The 14,948-nt window shown below is 50.0% G+C and overlaps 6 protein-coding genes across 7 annotated transcripts; 2 read left to right on the forward strand and 4 right to left on the reverse strand.

Annotated features, from left to right (window-relative positions):
- The first annotated feature begins 236 nt into the window (after window positions 1-236).
- PV09_00544 (uncharacterized protein) lies at window positions 237-3,082 on the forward strand. The gene is made up of 6 exons (XM_016353296.1): window positions 237-836; window positions 884-1,021; window positions 1,074-1,116; window positions 1,168-1,966; window positions 2,019-2,094; window positions 2,152-3,082. The coding sequence occupies exons 1-6, from the start codon at window positions 783-785 to the stop codon at window positions 2,746-2,748; spliced, it is 1,707 nt and encodes a 568-aa protein (XP_016218449.1). The 5' UTR covers window positions 237-782; the 3' UTR covers window positions 2,749-3,082.
- Window positions 3,083-3,494: 412 nt separating this feature from the next.
- PV09_00545 (uncharacterized protein) lies at window positions 3,495-5,756 on the forward strand. Its single transcript, XM_016353297.1, has 3 exons — window positions 3,495-4,168; window positions 4,221-4,977; window positions 5,029-5,756. Exons 1-3 carry the CDS (start codon window positions 4,011-4,013, stop codon window positions 5,263-5,265), a joined length of 1,152 nt encoding a protein of 383 aa, XP_016218450.1. The 5' UTR covers window positions 3,495-4,010; the 3' UTR covers window positions 5,266-5,756.
- Window positions 5,757-5,938: 182 nt separating this feature from the next.
- PV09_00546 (uncharacterized protein) lies at window positions 5,939-7,363 on the reverse strand. The gene is made up of 4 exons (XM_016353298.1): window positions 7,217-7,363; window positions 6,785-7,118; window positions 6,649-6,726; window positions 5,939-6,593 (listed from the first exon to the last, which is right to left on the reverse strand). Exons 1-4 carry the CDS (start codon window positions 7,259-7,261, stop codon window positions 6,022-6,024), a joined length of 1,029 nt encoding a protein of 342 aa, XP_016218451.1. The 5' UTR covers window positions 7,262-7,363; the 3' UTR covers window positions 5,939-6,021.
- Window positions 7,364-7,409: 46 nt separating this feature from the next.
- PV09_00547 lies at window positions 7,410-10,004 on the reverse strand. 2 transcript variants are annotated; one of them, XM_016353299.1, is made up of 5 exons: window positions 9,368-10,004; window positions 8,939-9,312; window positions 7,977-8,887; window positions 7,816-7,920; window positions 7,410-7,748 (listed from the first exon to the last, which is right to left on the reverse strand). In XM_016353299.1, exons 1-3 carry the CDS (start codon window positions 9,613-9,615, stop codon window positions 8,091-8,093), a joined length of 1,419 nt encoding a protein of 472 aa, XP_016218452.1. In that variant the 5' UTR covers window positions 9,616-10,004; the 3' UTR covers window positions 7,410-7,748; window positions 7,816-7,920; window positions 7,977-8,090. The 2 variants fall into 2 exon arrangements, with proteins under 2 accessions (XP_016218452.1, XP_016218453.1); XM_016353300.1 differs by lacking the exon at window positions 7,410-7,748 and having other exon boundaries at window positions 7,791-7,920.
- An 877-nt stretch (window positions 10,005-10,881) lies between these two features.
- On the reverse strand, window positions 10,882-12,902 carry PV09_00548 (uncharacterized protein). The gene is made up of 4 exons (XM_016353301.1): window positions 12,732-12,902; window positions 12,598-12,672; window positions 11,967-12,527; window positions 10,882-11,917 (listed from the first exon to the last, which is right to left on the reverse strand). Exons 1-4 carry the CDS (start codon window positions 12,745-12,747, stop codon window positions 11,262-11,264), a joined length of 1,308 nt encoding a protein of 435 aa, XP_016218454.1. The 5' UTR covers window positions 12,748-12,902; the 3' UTR covers window positions 10,882-11,261.
- Window positions 12,903-13,736: 834 nt separating this feature from the next.
- PV09_00549 (uncharacterized protein) lies at window positions 13,737-14,939 on the reverse strand. Its single transcript, XM_016353302.1, has 5 exons — window positions 14,637-14,939; window positions 14,564-14,581; window positions 14,438-14,504; window positions 14,132-14,370; window positions 13,737-14,078 (listed from the first exon to the last, which is right to left on the reverse strand). The coding sequence occupies exons 1-5, from the start codon at window positions 14,839-14,841 to the stop codon at window positions 14,032-14,034; spliced, it is 576 nt and encodes a 191-aa protein (XP_016218455.1). The 5' UTR covers window positions 14,842-14,939; the 3' UTR covers window positions 13,737-14,031.
- Window positions 14,940-14,948: the final 9 nt, after the last annotated feature.

The raw sequence follows: 14,948 nt of genomic DNA on the forward strand, positions 1-14,948 counted from the left end.
GATGAGTGAAGCATTCGCGCGACGGATCTAGCTTAAGAAGGATTCTCTCGCCGCAGCGTAGCACGCATGGGTCAGAGAAGTGACTGGAGAAGCCGAGAGCGCGCATCGTCTTGCTGCGTATGCCACTAGCACCTGCAGCACACGCGTGGACTAAGTACATGCGGGCTGCCAGCGTTCATGTTGTGCCGTCAAATCACACGACACGGCAAGATGTACAGCAAAGAGGCCCGGCAAGACGCGCAACAGGACGCACAGCAGGACGCACAGCAGGACGCACAGCAGGACGCACAGCAGGTAGCCGCTTGGGTTCTTGACCTCCGTACCGAGACGCAGTTAGGCAGGTGCGAGGCGATTCGGTTCCTGATTTTAGGCTTTATGTGGGACAGCAGTGCGTCCTCTGTTCGGCCTCCAAAGCCAATGACACCTTCACCTGCTCGATCCAACTCGGCCAAAACATAAACGCGTGCCGGAGCGACGGATCGAGATCCTCCAGCTGCTCGCCTAGTGGCGCTCTTTGATCCTCTGATGCTCAAAGCAAGACGCTCGGCTGCTCCTGCGTGGGACATCGCTTTGGCATACTGCCTGACTGATCGGACAAGTTGCATGCCAGACCTGCTTGAAAGTTGCAAACTACATACGAAACTGAATGCGTTTTTGCAAGCCACTCGCATCCCACTCACAACCTTGCGGCGTTTGCCTTCTCTTTTCCTCTAATTCGGCCTCCCTCGGAACTATAAGTATCTGGAGACTAGAGTTGTGATCAACCGTGCCTGATCGAAACCATGGATTTGATCTCGTGGACATTTGATTCTGATGTTGATGACAAAGACAGACCAGTGCGTCATTTGCTTTTTGTCATCGGTCGACCATACTGACGGATTAGCTACTCTGCGATACCTCCGACGTTTCGAGGTCTCTGTCGTACAACCAGCTTCGGTCGTACGTCAGACGACTAGTTGCTGGATTACAATCGATTGGCATTCAGCAAGGAGACTGCATATGTGTAAACAGCTTCAACGACGTAGGCTGCCACATTTCTCAACGGCTGAACAGTCACTGAACAGAACACTCAGGTCTTTTACAGTGTGCTGTACCTGGGGATCATAGGGTCTGGAGGTCAGTCGCAAAACGCGTAAACGTCCTGACTGTAATCTAATAGAGACACAGCGGTATTTACGGGCGTCAACCCAGCCTACACGACAAACGAACTAGTTCACCATTTCCGCTTGACGCAGCCCAAAATCTTGATTGTCGAACCACAGCTTCTCTCAAATACACTTGCCGCAGCGAGTGAAGTTGGACTGCACCATTCTCGCATATATGCCTTCGACGTCGCTACTCAAAACAGCGAAACCAGCATACAGAGCTGGGACGTTCTTCTCGCGCACGGAGAGCGTGACTGGGTTACCATTAATGACGCTAATTCAACCGTGGCCCAGTATGCCTCGACTAGTGGAACGTCTGGGTTGCCCAAAGCTGCCATGCTTCCTCACAGTTACCATGTCACCCAAGCTGAGCTTCGTTTGACACATGGCAAGCTACCCTACAAGGCAAGACGGCTGACTGCTCTACCACCATTTCACGTGTTCGCGACGCCAATCATTCCATCGAGCGTCCGAGAAGGAATTACGACATACGTCATGCGTCGTTTTGATATGCGAGGGTTTGTCGCCGCAATTGAGCGATTCGGAATCAGCGAGACCTTTCTGCCACCACCATGTATTATCGGACTCCCACAGACGCCTTATGGCACACGTGAGTCTTTAGTTTCCCTGCGCCAAATATGGTTTGGTGGGGCTAGCCTGAAGTACGGCAATCAGCTACCAATGTACGAACTACTGCATCCAGACGCAAAAATCCAGCCGGTATGGGGTATGACGGAAGCTGGTTGGATCACAGCCGGCCATTGGGAAGAGAAGCATGAAGATGATAGCGTTGGGAGATACCTGTCCTGCTTTGAGGTCAAGTAAGGGAATTGCGGTTAACCGAGATGGAAGCTGGATGTTGACTCATGACAGGATCGTCGACGATGATGACAACGAGTTGAAACAGGAAGGTTCAACAGGCAACATCATGGTGCGAAGCCCATGCATGGTAAGTGCAATCCTTTTCTCGAGCTCCAAAAAGATGCGCATCTGACTCTCCTTGAAGATGCTTGGTTACTTAGCCAATGAGGCGGCCACTCGTGAAGCGTTCGACAACAACGGATGGCTGCGCACGGGAGATATCGGTTATCGCGTCGACGGCAACAAAATCTTCGTGGTTGATCGCAAAAAGGATATGATCAAAGTCCGAGGCTGGCAAGTCTCTCCAGCAGAGGTAGAAAATACAATCGTGCAGCACCCCTCTGTGCTCGACGCTGCTGTTGTCGGCATCGAGAGAGAAGACAAAAGCGAGATGTCGCGAGCGTATGTCGTCTTAGCTCCTGGTGCGGAGCTGTCGATCGAAGAGCTCAAGACTTTCATCGGTCAGACGTTGGCCAAGTACAAGATCCCAGAAGAGTTTGAATTCACGGATCGGATCCCTAAGAATGCAACGGGTAAAATACTGCGGCGTCTTCTACGCGAGCAGGCGACGGTCGAAGATACCTCGCCAGAGTCTCCCAAGGAGAGCTTCTGTCAGCCAAGCGAAGGACGGTGGCGCCACATCAGAAGAATGTCGGCTGGAAGCATCAAGACCATTTCATTGGTATCTAGGACCATCCGGCTTTTTCTTTCGTGGCTCAAAAGCGTGCTTGTTATCAGTTGATTGTGCAGGCTTCAACGACCGAGGCCTGCATGTGTACTTAGTAGAGAGCGGATGATTTGAAGGAAGGCAAGTTTGCTCCAACGTTTCAGTTGGCACGATTCGACGGGAGGCTGGGGCTTCGGGGTCTGTCCAAGGTTCGGTGGATTTGAAAGAAGAAAATACCCGAGAATCAGCACCTCGAACAGCCGTTCTGTAGATTATACTACCACGTTGTATCTCAATAGTAAGACAGCAGCACATGGGCTGCCGATAGCACGATAGTAATGGCACGACACCGTCCAAGCGTTGCTCGCCAGAGTTTTGAGGCCCGATGCAAAAGTGCAGGGTCGACGGCCTTTATTTCACACACACATGCCGCTCGCTGGGAGATGGAAAGCCTTTTGCTCGAGTGCTTTGCCATGAAGCTTGAGAGCTTCGACTGCGACCACCAGGATTTTCGCCTGTCGAGAAAAGCCACGTGCCAAGATTCGGAGTCCAGCGCGAAGGGGCGGACACGCCCTCATTGGCTGCGCGGGGGCTGTGGGATATCTCGGCCTTCAGCATTGGCCCTGGCATCGTCAAATGCACACAGTGCTTCCTCGGTCGCGTCGGGCACAATGAGAGCACCTGGGAAGATCTGCTTTGGCGTCCATCTGCAGCTAGCCGTACAAGGGAGCGGGACAAGACCGTGAGCCTGCGCAACAAAATCTGGCACCGTGTTCGGACTGTGGTTTAGTTCACGCGTCACTGCATAATCCCTGCCTTCGCCGCGCCGTCCGCCAACAGCCGTGCTGAACGGCATCACCACCTTCAAGGCGGGGATGCTGAGAGGCCTTCGGTTTGATCGGAGCAACTTTGATTCTCGACGGTCAAACCGCGTCGCTGGAAGCTGTGGTGCTGCACGCTGTTGTGGCCTCGACGTCTCCAGTGGCTCTGCTCGGGAAATTAGGGAGCCGCACAGGCCCTGCACGCTCAACCTCTCTGAAAGCTCGCCAACCCCCTGCCACTTCACGTTCAACTTCAACAACCGCTACCAAGTCGCTCGTTCATAACATCGCTCTTTCATTTCCAACTCAACCTTCATCGCACGCCGCGATATATCTTCGGCCCCGACAGCCGGTCTGAGGTGCAAAGCTCGACGCAGGACCGCACGTTGCACTTTTGTAGCGTTGCCGATCGATAATCGTTCCGAGACGACGCCTCACATCCACCTCATTTGACCGACGACATCGCGCGTCCCCACGCACAACACCTACTTTTGCGAGCGCTACACAGCTTCCATCATGGCGTCAACACCGTCGCCGGTGCCCGACCTTCAGCGCAAGCGGTTGCCGACTTTGTTCGAGGTCCTCAGCCGGAGGACGCTTGCACCTGTAGACCTCTTTTCATTCTACATCTACATGAGAGACCAGCAGCGCTCCGTAGACTATCTTGACTTTTGGTATGATGATTCGAGATCAGCGTCAATGCTCTGTTGACTCACTCACCTTCAGGCTTGATGTCTCGCAACACATGTCCCTATGCCGACATTACGTGCGCGAACTGCGCCGTTCAGTCCTCGTCGACACGCCGGAGTTGGAAAAGGCAGCTTCGAAGCGATCGTCACAAATTCTGGAGGGCTACGCAGATCCAACCGGTGTCGCTGGCCCGTCGAATGAGAAGGCAATGAGGGATGAGTCCATTTCGCAAGCCTTGCGCAATGAACAAACAAGACATCCCGGAGCACACTCGCACAGCAATTCCCATTCGAGTGACCACTCAGGCGGCAGCGGCTCGAGGCGGAAGCGACGGAGCACTGGCGCCACGGCCAACTCTCCTAATCGTTCTCCCGGTCATTCACCCGCTCACCTTGAGAGCAGCACATCTCCTGGAAATGTTTCAAGCTCGCCTCAGCACACGGTAACCCGCCAAGATATTCGTGCATCTGCGGAGAAAATTCTGTACACCTACCTTCTTCCCGGATCCGAGCGTGAGATCATTATTCCTCAGGGTATCCTGGATAGTATCCAGGAAGCTATCGAAGAGCGAGGTCGTGATGATCCTGAGGTGTTCGATGCTGCAAAGGACTACGTCTTCCAGGCCATGGAGCGAGACGCCTTCCCTGGCTTTTTACGTGCTAAGGCGCTTGGCAATCTTGTGCCTCCTAGTATGATGTTGCGTCTGATCGTGGGTTTGCTTGCCCTGTTTGGCGGGCTCTGGACAGGATTCATTCTCATATTCCTCGACTACAGTCGTGCAACACGGTGCTGGGTAAGTTTTCGTATTTCCTGAGAGAGCTACTTCATGCTAATCGTTATACAGCTCATTCTGCCGTTTACCCTGGGCATTTATTTTCTTGCAACTCACCAATACATGCTCGATCCGATTCTAGCTCTTGTTGGATCGTCCGAGTATACGTTCTTCAGTTTCGCGCGTGTGAAGGAATCCTTCGTGCGCCAATTACTCATCAAGCGCTCGTGGATGGTATTTTTTGCTGTAGCCGTCATTGATGCCGCGCTTTGCTGTTTGTTCATTCTGGTCCCTGGCAAGAGACTCTGATGGGGTTTAAGAGAATGGAATAGAGACATCTTTCAAGACAATATGAGCTTGAAAGTTCGGAGGATGGACACAAGACGAAAAGCATACCGGAGACGATATTCTTTCAGTTCTGCGAAGTGGCGATGAAACGAGCGCGAAGGTTCACATATCCTCGAACGGCCAAGGCCCTACATAGTTTGGGCATCTTCCAAACCCAGCTCTTCGCCTAATCTTTACGAATTTTCAATGACGATTTTTGCATGGCGTTTACCGGTGGAGTTGGTTGAAGATCATTTATGGTGAAAAGCACCTACTCAATACCCTGTGCGAGAGGCAACACTGCGTTGTCCTGGCGAATTTGTACAGCTTTTCTTTTCTTTCATTTGTTGCAATAGCTGGCACTACGTCGTATCTACGATTCTCATAACTTTCATTAGCGAGTAGTAGTTCTTTCAAACAGCATTCAAGCTGTGATATCGAGTCTTTAAGCACGACAATTTGTCCTTGCGCCAATTCATTCAATATACATGTCCATTTTCAAGGTGATGCGTCTCCTTACGGTTATTTCTGAAGGCGCGCCCGATGCCTTTCAATATGGCTTACTCATGAACCGCAAGGTTGGTGGCGACGAGAAAGGCTTTTGCGGGCACACATCTCGACGCAAGTTACAGAAGTAAATGTGTGCACACGTGGGTATTCAAAGAAGGAAAAAAAATTTTATTGCTCTACCACAGGAGAAAGATGCATCTAATTCTACACGGGCAGCGCCCGGCTTGTCTAGAACTTGTAGACCTGCTCCTTGCTGTATCCCAACTCCTTGAGGTAGCCTTCGAGCTCGCCCTGATCCTGTGGGCTCTTCTTGCCGCCTGAGATAGCCTTGTACATGCCCGGCGGACCGCATACGAAGACCTTGATGGCGTCGCCTTCCTTTGGCTCCGGCAGCAGCGTCTTCAGGAGCTCTTTGGTCACGAAGCCTGTGCCTCCCTGCCACTTCTCAGGCGGCTTGTCCAGCAAGTAGAAAGCCTTGAAGCGCTGGGGGTACGTGTTCTCGATTTCCTGCAGTTCTTTCTTGAGAAGAATGTCGCTCTCGGTCACGTTGCCGTAGATGAGGCTGACTTTCGTCTTGTCGTTCGGGTTGGAGAAGATGGCACGGATGAGCTGGTACATGGGCGTTATGCCAGTGCCACCGGCAATGAGAGCGATGTGCTGGTGCTTGTTCTCGGACCATGGATACTTGGGGAGTGGGCCTTTGAAGTCGAGACGCTGGCCTGGCTCCATCTCATGTAGGTGGGTGGACATCGGTCCGTTCGGATACTTCTTGACAACAAGCTCGAGGTAGCCTTGTTGACCTAAAGCTTTTTCTTAATACTGCGGAGACACAAATTGCTTCTCATGATTACTTACCTTCATCACTCGTTGGCGTATACGGTCTTAGGACTGGCTTCTCCATCTCTGGCCCCTTATACTTGGTCAAGAGAGCAGCTTTTCAATGTGTCAGCACGTCAATCCTATCGGTGTCGTACGTGTCCAACAGACGTACAAGCAACGTGTAAGCCCGACACCTGGTTCTCCTCCGGGAAGGAGAAGGTCAGCTTCTTCGTGTTCGGGCTCAGAGTCTCCGACTTTTCCAGCTTTAAACTGACGAACCCCTGATCGCCGCCGGTGAAAACTTTGGATGGCGCTGCGCTGGGAAGAACATCCTCCTTCACGCTTTTGACCTTCTCTTCAACGGCGTGCGCGGCATGCTTCGCTTTCGCGGGGTCTTCACGGAGAGTCATGTAGCCGCCGACGGCGAGGATAGCGGCACCGGTAAGCATCCATGGCAAGTTCGAGCTCTTTGCAGAACCGGCCTCCGAGGCGTAGCGGCGCACATGCTGTCGCAATGGCTGGTCAGTCGATGACGTGATTCGAGACAGGTGAGCGCGAGAAACATTTGGGGGACGGATGCGGGGTGAGGTTTTTGCACACGTACGCTCCTGGCTGCCATTGCAGGCCGAAAAACTTGCCTCGCAAACATCTTGACCGTCAATTGATGGTTGATGCAGGCGTCCGTTGAGTTGCTGTTTGTTGACGGGCTCCTGGAAAGTGCATGAGCTTTTTCGAGCTTCGGAAACGTGATGACGTAAGGTCGGAACTTTGGAATGCCGACACAGATCATTGGCCATGCTTCTACTACCTGACTTCGAGTCTGTAAACAATAACGTGAGCTAATTGTCGGATTCACAGCCCTCAATATGCTCTAAGCCAGATCGCTAGTTCTAGTATGAACTCATAAGGTGCAATATGCCCCTGTGACGACTATTCGTGGAATTCACCAATCGATGCCAAAACTCCACCTCTCGGCCGCCTACTCCATCTCAATCAAAGTCATCCTATCTAACTTTGAAAAAATGGCATTTTTCTTTCTGCTTTTGCCTTAATCTGATGTCCCCATGTCTGAAGTTCTCGTTGCCTAGAATTCGTATACTCTCCATGACTACTAACGTGCATAATGTGCAAAGTGCCTACTGTCGTAAATCAGATAGTTCCGCAATTCATTTGGGCCGGGAGCATGAGGCAAAATTAACATACGGACGCATTTTATTGCTGGTGTTGCAGACCTAAATCGTTTTTTTTAGATCAACGGAGATTCCTACAGTTGTGTCAAGGTGATGCCGTCTGGCGTTGAGCAGTCTACTTGACGGAAGTCAGCAAATAGGATGGACCATTCCCGAGTGTAAGAGATTCCTCACGTAGCTGGAAAAATATAGCGGTACAATCTATTTTGTCATTGTTTTGACCGTTATGGCTGAATTATGCAAAGACATTCAGTAGACAATTCCAGTTCCCGGATGCTGATATATTATTTAGATAAAATAGCCCTTTTTAGTTTCCTTCACTCTCAATGCCCATAAAATGAATATTATTCCCGAGCCTAATAAGAGACAAACGCCTGCCCACAGCGCTGGCCCCAAGAAGTCTGATCTTGACCTCGCGTGTCCATCAGTTGGGTGGTGTTTCAGAATGGCACCTGCAATCGGGCTGCCAATCAAACTCGCAAAGGATGAAATACCCCAACTCATGCCGGTAAGGGTGCCTAAGCGGCGAAGATCAGAGCAAAGTGTGGGAAACACTGCCGCAGGGAGCGTGACCAGACCAGCGGAGCAGAAGCCCCAAAAAACCGCCCAAGCAATGAGGCCAGGCTGTGATTTGACAGCCAACCAAGATATAGAGACTATACCAGAGGATGCGGCACACCAGAACCAGGTAAAGATGGGACCCATCCTAAAAGCAATCATTCCGGACACGAGACGGCCGAAGAAGGACGCTGCAATAGCAATGATTAGAATATTGAGCGACATATTTTGATCTATTCCAAGGGCATCAGAGGCGAAGACGGAGATGTAGAAGTATGGGACGATATATCCAAGGAACGTTGAACATGAACAAGCTGTAAAGATAAGAAAGTTACGATCCTTGAATGCAGACAGCTCCCAAAGTTTGCGAGCTGCACGGGCTTTGGCAAGAGCACTGGTTCCTTTGAGAAGGGCCGGGAATGCAATCCCGCAGATGCCCAGAGAGATGAAACCCATCACGCGAACAGCCCAGCCAAAGCCTGCAGTGCTGCTGAGGTGATCAAATGCGAGAATGTAGGCGATACCACCTGAGGAAACATCAGTGTGGAACTCTTTTCTTAACTCGTCTCAGTACATACCAACAGCAATCCCTGCAGTGGTTATGCCCTGCGCTACACTGCGCTTCGTTGAGAAACTTAACCCGATCAAAGCCAGACTTGGGATATACAACAAGCCAGCACCGAGACCAATGCATACCGCCTGGGCGAGGAAAACTTGGTAATATTCCTTCGCTAAGCTTAGCATGAAAAGGCCAAAGACAACAAGAAAATTGCCGAAGAACAACATGGGACGGAAATAGCCTAAATCAAAGAGCGGCCCCGACATGCACCCGACAAGGATCAAGAGGAAGGACTGCACAGTTCCAATCCAGCTGATCGATGACGGTGACATATCGCTCAAGAAGTGATGCTGATAGTAGTTCTGGAAAGCGCCAAATGTCAAGGTAAAGCCCCTGGTCGCGGTTGTCAGCACTTCATGCGTGCAAACCCATTCTGGAAGACACATACCATATGTTCGAATAGATCAGAAAGCAGCCGAGTACTTTCAGCCACGCGTTCAGACCTCCGTCAGGGGGTTCACCGAAAGGATCGATTTCCGATCTTCGCGATTGCGTTCGGCTCAACGGTTGACTTTCAGTCTTGATTTCTGCAGTCTGAATGACTTCTTCTTCCTCTCTGGAGCATTCTTCGACTCCGGAAGAACCATAATCTTCCGAAGCCTCTGTGGCTTTGGCATTCAACATTTCATCTTTCATCTTTTTATCTCATGCAGAGCCGGACTCGACAACAGGTTCGATTTTGACGGTTGGCGCTTTCTAACAAACCCTGTGGAGGACGGTCTTTGGGATTCCACCAGCGGCGATTCCGAGTAGAACGCCTCCCGATCGAATGCCCTCCAAACAGAAACCCAAATGGACGTTTGGATGCGACAGGCTCTCAGCAAAACATTCCAAAAATGCCAAAGTTCGAAACGCACGGGATCATGTATGTATGCATGGCGCGAGGCAAGAACAGTGGAAAGAGAAGGTCAGAAGAACAGGGAAATTCAAGTATCAAAAATTCGTACTTTTGTAGAGCGAACGCCAACTCGGCAGATTCTTCCCCAGTCTCCACATACGCGCCCTGGGGAAGACGCCAGTTTCAGTTGGCTATCTCATTGGTTAATTTCCCCTCTCTTCGTCGGCACTCGCGGCAGGTTTCCGCAGAGAGTCTTGCCGAGTATGCGGATTTCGGAGTCAAATCGTATTTGTAATGCAAGTACACCGCTTTGAGAGTGCTAGAAGAGTAAGAAACCGTTCCCACGTGCGGCTCAGAGAGCTTGCGAGAACGGCACGGCGTTCAAGAATCGTCAGATGTGCAAAGAGGTTATTGGTTGCTGTATGTTAGCCATGTCCGAAGCCAAGCACCTTACCTCAATTCGGTAATGAGTCTTTCGTCGATGGTATCACTACTTCTGATATATTTTTTCTTATTTCCGAGGCCGTACAAAGTAGTCGTTCGTCTAAGACTGATTCCTACAGCACCTCCACTGTTTTCCGTCTCTTGGCTTTACGCATCGCGATGACTAGCCGAGGCGTCGATTGACGTTTGTATGTGAGTCATAGTTAGAAACAGCAGGCTGACTGTCGATGACTCTATCTAACCAGAGATGTCAGAAATTGAGCTTGGTGGGCACCATTCACTTGCAGTGTCGCACCTGTTGTGATAGCTACGGCTCACTGAGACTGTTGGCAATTGGCAACAACGTCGCTGCGTGAACTCCAGAGTTAAATTCTGCGTAACCACGTTGAGCAGAGCGGCAATAAGAGCATACTTCATCTCTCGGACCGAGATGCTCTTCTTTAGCACGTCAAAGGCTACGTGTAAAACAAGAACTAGGTTCCTAATCTGGGACGCATCGCATGAATCACCATAGGCATCGTCCTCGTCATACGCGAGCTCGGAATGGAATGGAGAGAAGTTTTTAGTCCGAACGAGTTTGCAGAACTTCTACAATGGCTATACAGTGAATGTCGACTTCATAGAATTAAGATTTATGGAAAGCAGTCAAGTCTTTTTTCCAAAATTTCCATTATCTATTCTTGACTGTCACCTGTGTTCTAAAGTGCAAGCACGTCCTGTGTACCTCATAACAAAGATTTGCTAGCTCCGTACAACTTTTTCGGAAAGGGCGACTATTTTAGCTAGCCAGGCAATAGTAGTGCAACTTAATCAAAGTTTCTCTTACAGACACATGTAGAACGCTACTAGCATCTAAGCCGATCCGTTCGTCATTGTGATGGCAATCGCTGTTGAAGATAGATCAGAACGGCTGGAACAAGAAACCGTTGCCATCGTAGAATAATATCAGTCCTGAACTGGGTACGTTGTGCATCGAACCTGCACTCAGTTCCTCGTCGCTTCAGTAGATATCACGATCAGAGCCTTCGTTGTTGCTCTCCAATGGAGGTATCTCCTCCTCGACCCCGCTGGAAATATCTATGTCTTCGTCGAGCAAATCGCTCTCATCTTCCCATTCATCCTCGTTGTCAGTGGCACCCTCCGGTTCAGACATATGGCTGTCCATCTCGCTACCGGAGTCAGAATGATTATGATGTGACGGGCTGTGCGTTGCAGTTTTTAAGAGTGTCAGATACGACTTGCCGTATTCATCATCGTCGCAGTGGAAGCGGTAACGCTTGTCCTCGACTTCATCGTGCACGCGGCAGTAACCGTGAATTTGCCTCGAGCTCAACTCTGCACCCCTCTTGAGCATTCGAGAGCGCATGTAGGCAATGAAGCTTCGGATGTGGTCATGCTCGAAAACATTGTCATCATGACCATCATGATCGAGCATATGATAACAAAAATCCACGTTGATTGCCAGTCGCTGGAGGTTCGTTATCATTGTTAAGGCTTTTAATAAGCCCCATTCCCTATCGTGTATTTTCGTTGTTCTAGAGATAGGTAAGCCAGGCATTCCTATCACATGACCTAATTGCAGCAAAGGATGCTCAAATTCCTGACAATCGCAGGGACATTGCCAGCCGTTCTCGATCGTTACATCTGGAACAAGGCCTGACGGGGAAAATCAGAATTACGCATGCGATATTTGATGACTTCATACCATGAAAGTTGAGGGTTAAGTGACGGAGATCTGTCCTCTCCCTAAGCATACCGAAAAGTGCCTTGTAGCAATTCTCGCTCCAACGCCCGTAATTGAACTCAGCGGTGTGAAGAGCAACGTCAAAATTGAGGCTGCGTATGTATTTCAACGAATATTCGCGATCTTTAAGCCACGCACTGCAACCCAACCCACTGGCAAGCTCTGTTTTGAATTCGTTCTCCTTGTAGAAAACCTCTCTGGCTTCCACATACATAGCACGGCTGACGTAGAAGAGTTGCAACTGTGGCGCGAACTCAGTTGGACACTGCCCACAGCGGCACTTGTGTGATGGCATAAGGCGGTATGTCATCTTTTTACCTAGCGATATGTATGTGGTCCTGAATTTTGGTAGTGGGTAAAGAGTGAGCGTTTCTTCGTCATCATCGTCAGATGCGCACGATACGAGATCGATATAGATGAATGGGGCAACTAGAACCATTCTATAAACACGGTCACGCAGCTCACGTGGCAAGCCGAAGAACGGGAAGTGTTTGACATCTCTCGTTTTGGCCGGCTTGTTCCCTGGAGCCATATTAGCAAGGGACGTACACGCCTTCAAAGCCAGGGTAAGATCTGAAATTCGGCTGCGTACCATTCGCATGCAATACTTTTGACCTAGCTTTTGACAACACGAAAGTGCCTCGAAGATTTGACGAGCGAAATGATGCTATATCACGTCATGATCATGCCAAACCCAGATCTCGTGTTCATCATAGTTCTAAATACCTGAAAACTCGGACATAATACACTAGTGGCAGCGCTACGCTCACGGGCTCACGAATTGACCGAGCAAACCGCTAAGCTTACGTCCTATAGATAAATTGGTGTAGGGCGCTTTCTAAGTTATGGTGGGCAACAGGAGAATCGGCAAGTGTGGCAGGTTGTGAAGTTCGTGCGCTCAACCGTCGGTAGATTTATATGATTGAAGTATCGAATCGACAGTTTTCCCCGCAGCGGCTGCCGCTCAGGCTAAATTCAGCGAGGGCATGAACCATACTCTCAACACTGCTAGAATGATTGGAACACAACATCGGCATTTATTTGCACTTTCAGAAGAATAATAGAACAGTTCTGATCAATTCCTTCTATACACAATCCACTGAGGCTTCAATTGTCCTTGCGTAGTAAATAATATTACCAGCAAGCCCATTTTTGCCAGCCCATCAAGTTCAATTTCACCAGTTACTGCCCTGTATAAATGAAGGAGTCGCTGATATCTCATGGGCAGCTTTGTTTCTTACCTTGTTGCGGAACTCTTCATGTCGTTACAAGTTGCAAGGCTTGAATTAATCAACAAGTTCTTCCCATATCTCAAAGTTCAAAGCACAAGAGTAGGAGGCTTGAATCTGACGCGGTGAGACCAAGCTTACGTATTTGTTATGCGCCGCAGCGGCTGGGTGCAACTCGGGCGCATTAACTTGTGTCACAAGAGTATTGTTCACAAGGAGTTGTCAACGCAGAAAAGCACACCCATTTCATCCTCTGCAGGCCCCGAAAAAGCATCTAGATGACTGGAGCGAGAATCAGCGGCCTCTGAGATATTCGTTCTCTTTTACGCGTTGGGGCTTGCATCAAATAGAAGAACAGTACCTTTGAAGAGGATTCGTTTTCAAGTCCTCTAAGATCAACTGACAAAAGCTTCATTTCTCATACATTCGAATCCAAGCCCGTGCAACATGATTAATTGCAATAATAGAAGCATTGATCCTGTAATGTTAGCGCTGTAGAGCTATTATCTCAAGGTGTGATTAGCGTGATCTCGCTGCGCCTTATTCGCTGATGGCATTCGCCATCAACAGCGAATTTCTAGCTAGTCTTAATGCCAATGCATGTAATAATCCAGTCGTAATATTGTTTCAGAGTCAAACGAAATGCAGACGAGGCACTGAGCGAAAGGAAGGATGATCCGAAGATAAGCATGCTTCGATTTCATTTTGATAATACAGAGCAGCCACACGCCTCCTAAGAGTTCACGACATCGTCTACGAAGGAAAAGGTGCGTCCGATCATGATATACACAGTTTTCTCAGGCTTTCCAAATGCGGGCAATCGCCTGCGTTATGCCGACATCATCTATTAAAACATTAGTAATCGGAAGAGAAAAACGTCACCAAAATGTCACATACTTGTCTCGAACTCGTAAAAGCCAATGCCCGTGAGCACGGTAGCAACTCGCAACACCCACATAAGTGCATTCTGAATCTTCGGGACACGGTACGAAGGGAAGTAGTCGATGATGCAGGCCTGGAAGCCGATGTACGAATGGATGAGGATGGTAGCACCGAGTATCGAGTCGGTCAGAGGGTTGAGAGAGCCGCCGATGAAGGGAGCGAGCGTGAGCGGGATGAGTCCCGCAGAAACAAGTCTGCATGAGCATTTGGTCAGCATGGACACGCCTTCGATTCCTTCCCCTTCAAAACAGCGAGACGTGCCTCTCAAATGTCCAATGGTATGAGCCATGGAATGGATGGGGCGCTGGAACAGGCGCAGGGTCATTCACTGTCGCGGCATGTCTCAGTATGGATAGCTCATTTGTCGGGGTGCGGTCGCATGTATACCTGAGCCGTTCACTCTCTCTGTTGGCTCTGATTAGCTTGGTTCAATCCAACTCGTCGAAAAAGATAAACCCACGAGGAAGAGGGGGGAGGATGGCCCTGCGACCGGAGGCGTGGAAGCCAGCGACGGGGACGGCGTTTCGCAGAATTATTGACGAAGCGGGCTGTCTCCAGGCATTGGCACTGGCGAGAGAGGCTGCGGCCCGGAACGAAGTCAATTGCTTGCTTGGTGCAGAGGCCCAAGCCTGCTTCAGCATGGACTGTCGCGCAATCGATGCCATGATAGCTCACTGTTGTTTGTGAGAGTGATGTTGCAGGACCATGCGTGGTTGTCGTTCTCTTTGCCGGTCCTATGTAGGCGAAGCTAACTCTGTTACTTACCGAAGCC

The sequence above is a fragment of the Verruconis gallopava genome, assembly GCF_000836295.1.
Source record: "Verruconis gallopava strain CBS 43764 unplaced genomic scaffold supercont1.2, whole genome shotgun sequence".
NCBI classification, from domain to species: Eukaryota; Fungi; Ascomycota; class Dothideomycetes; order Venturiales; family Sympoventuriaceae; genus Verruconis; species Verruconis gallopava.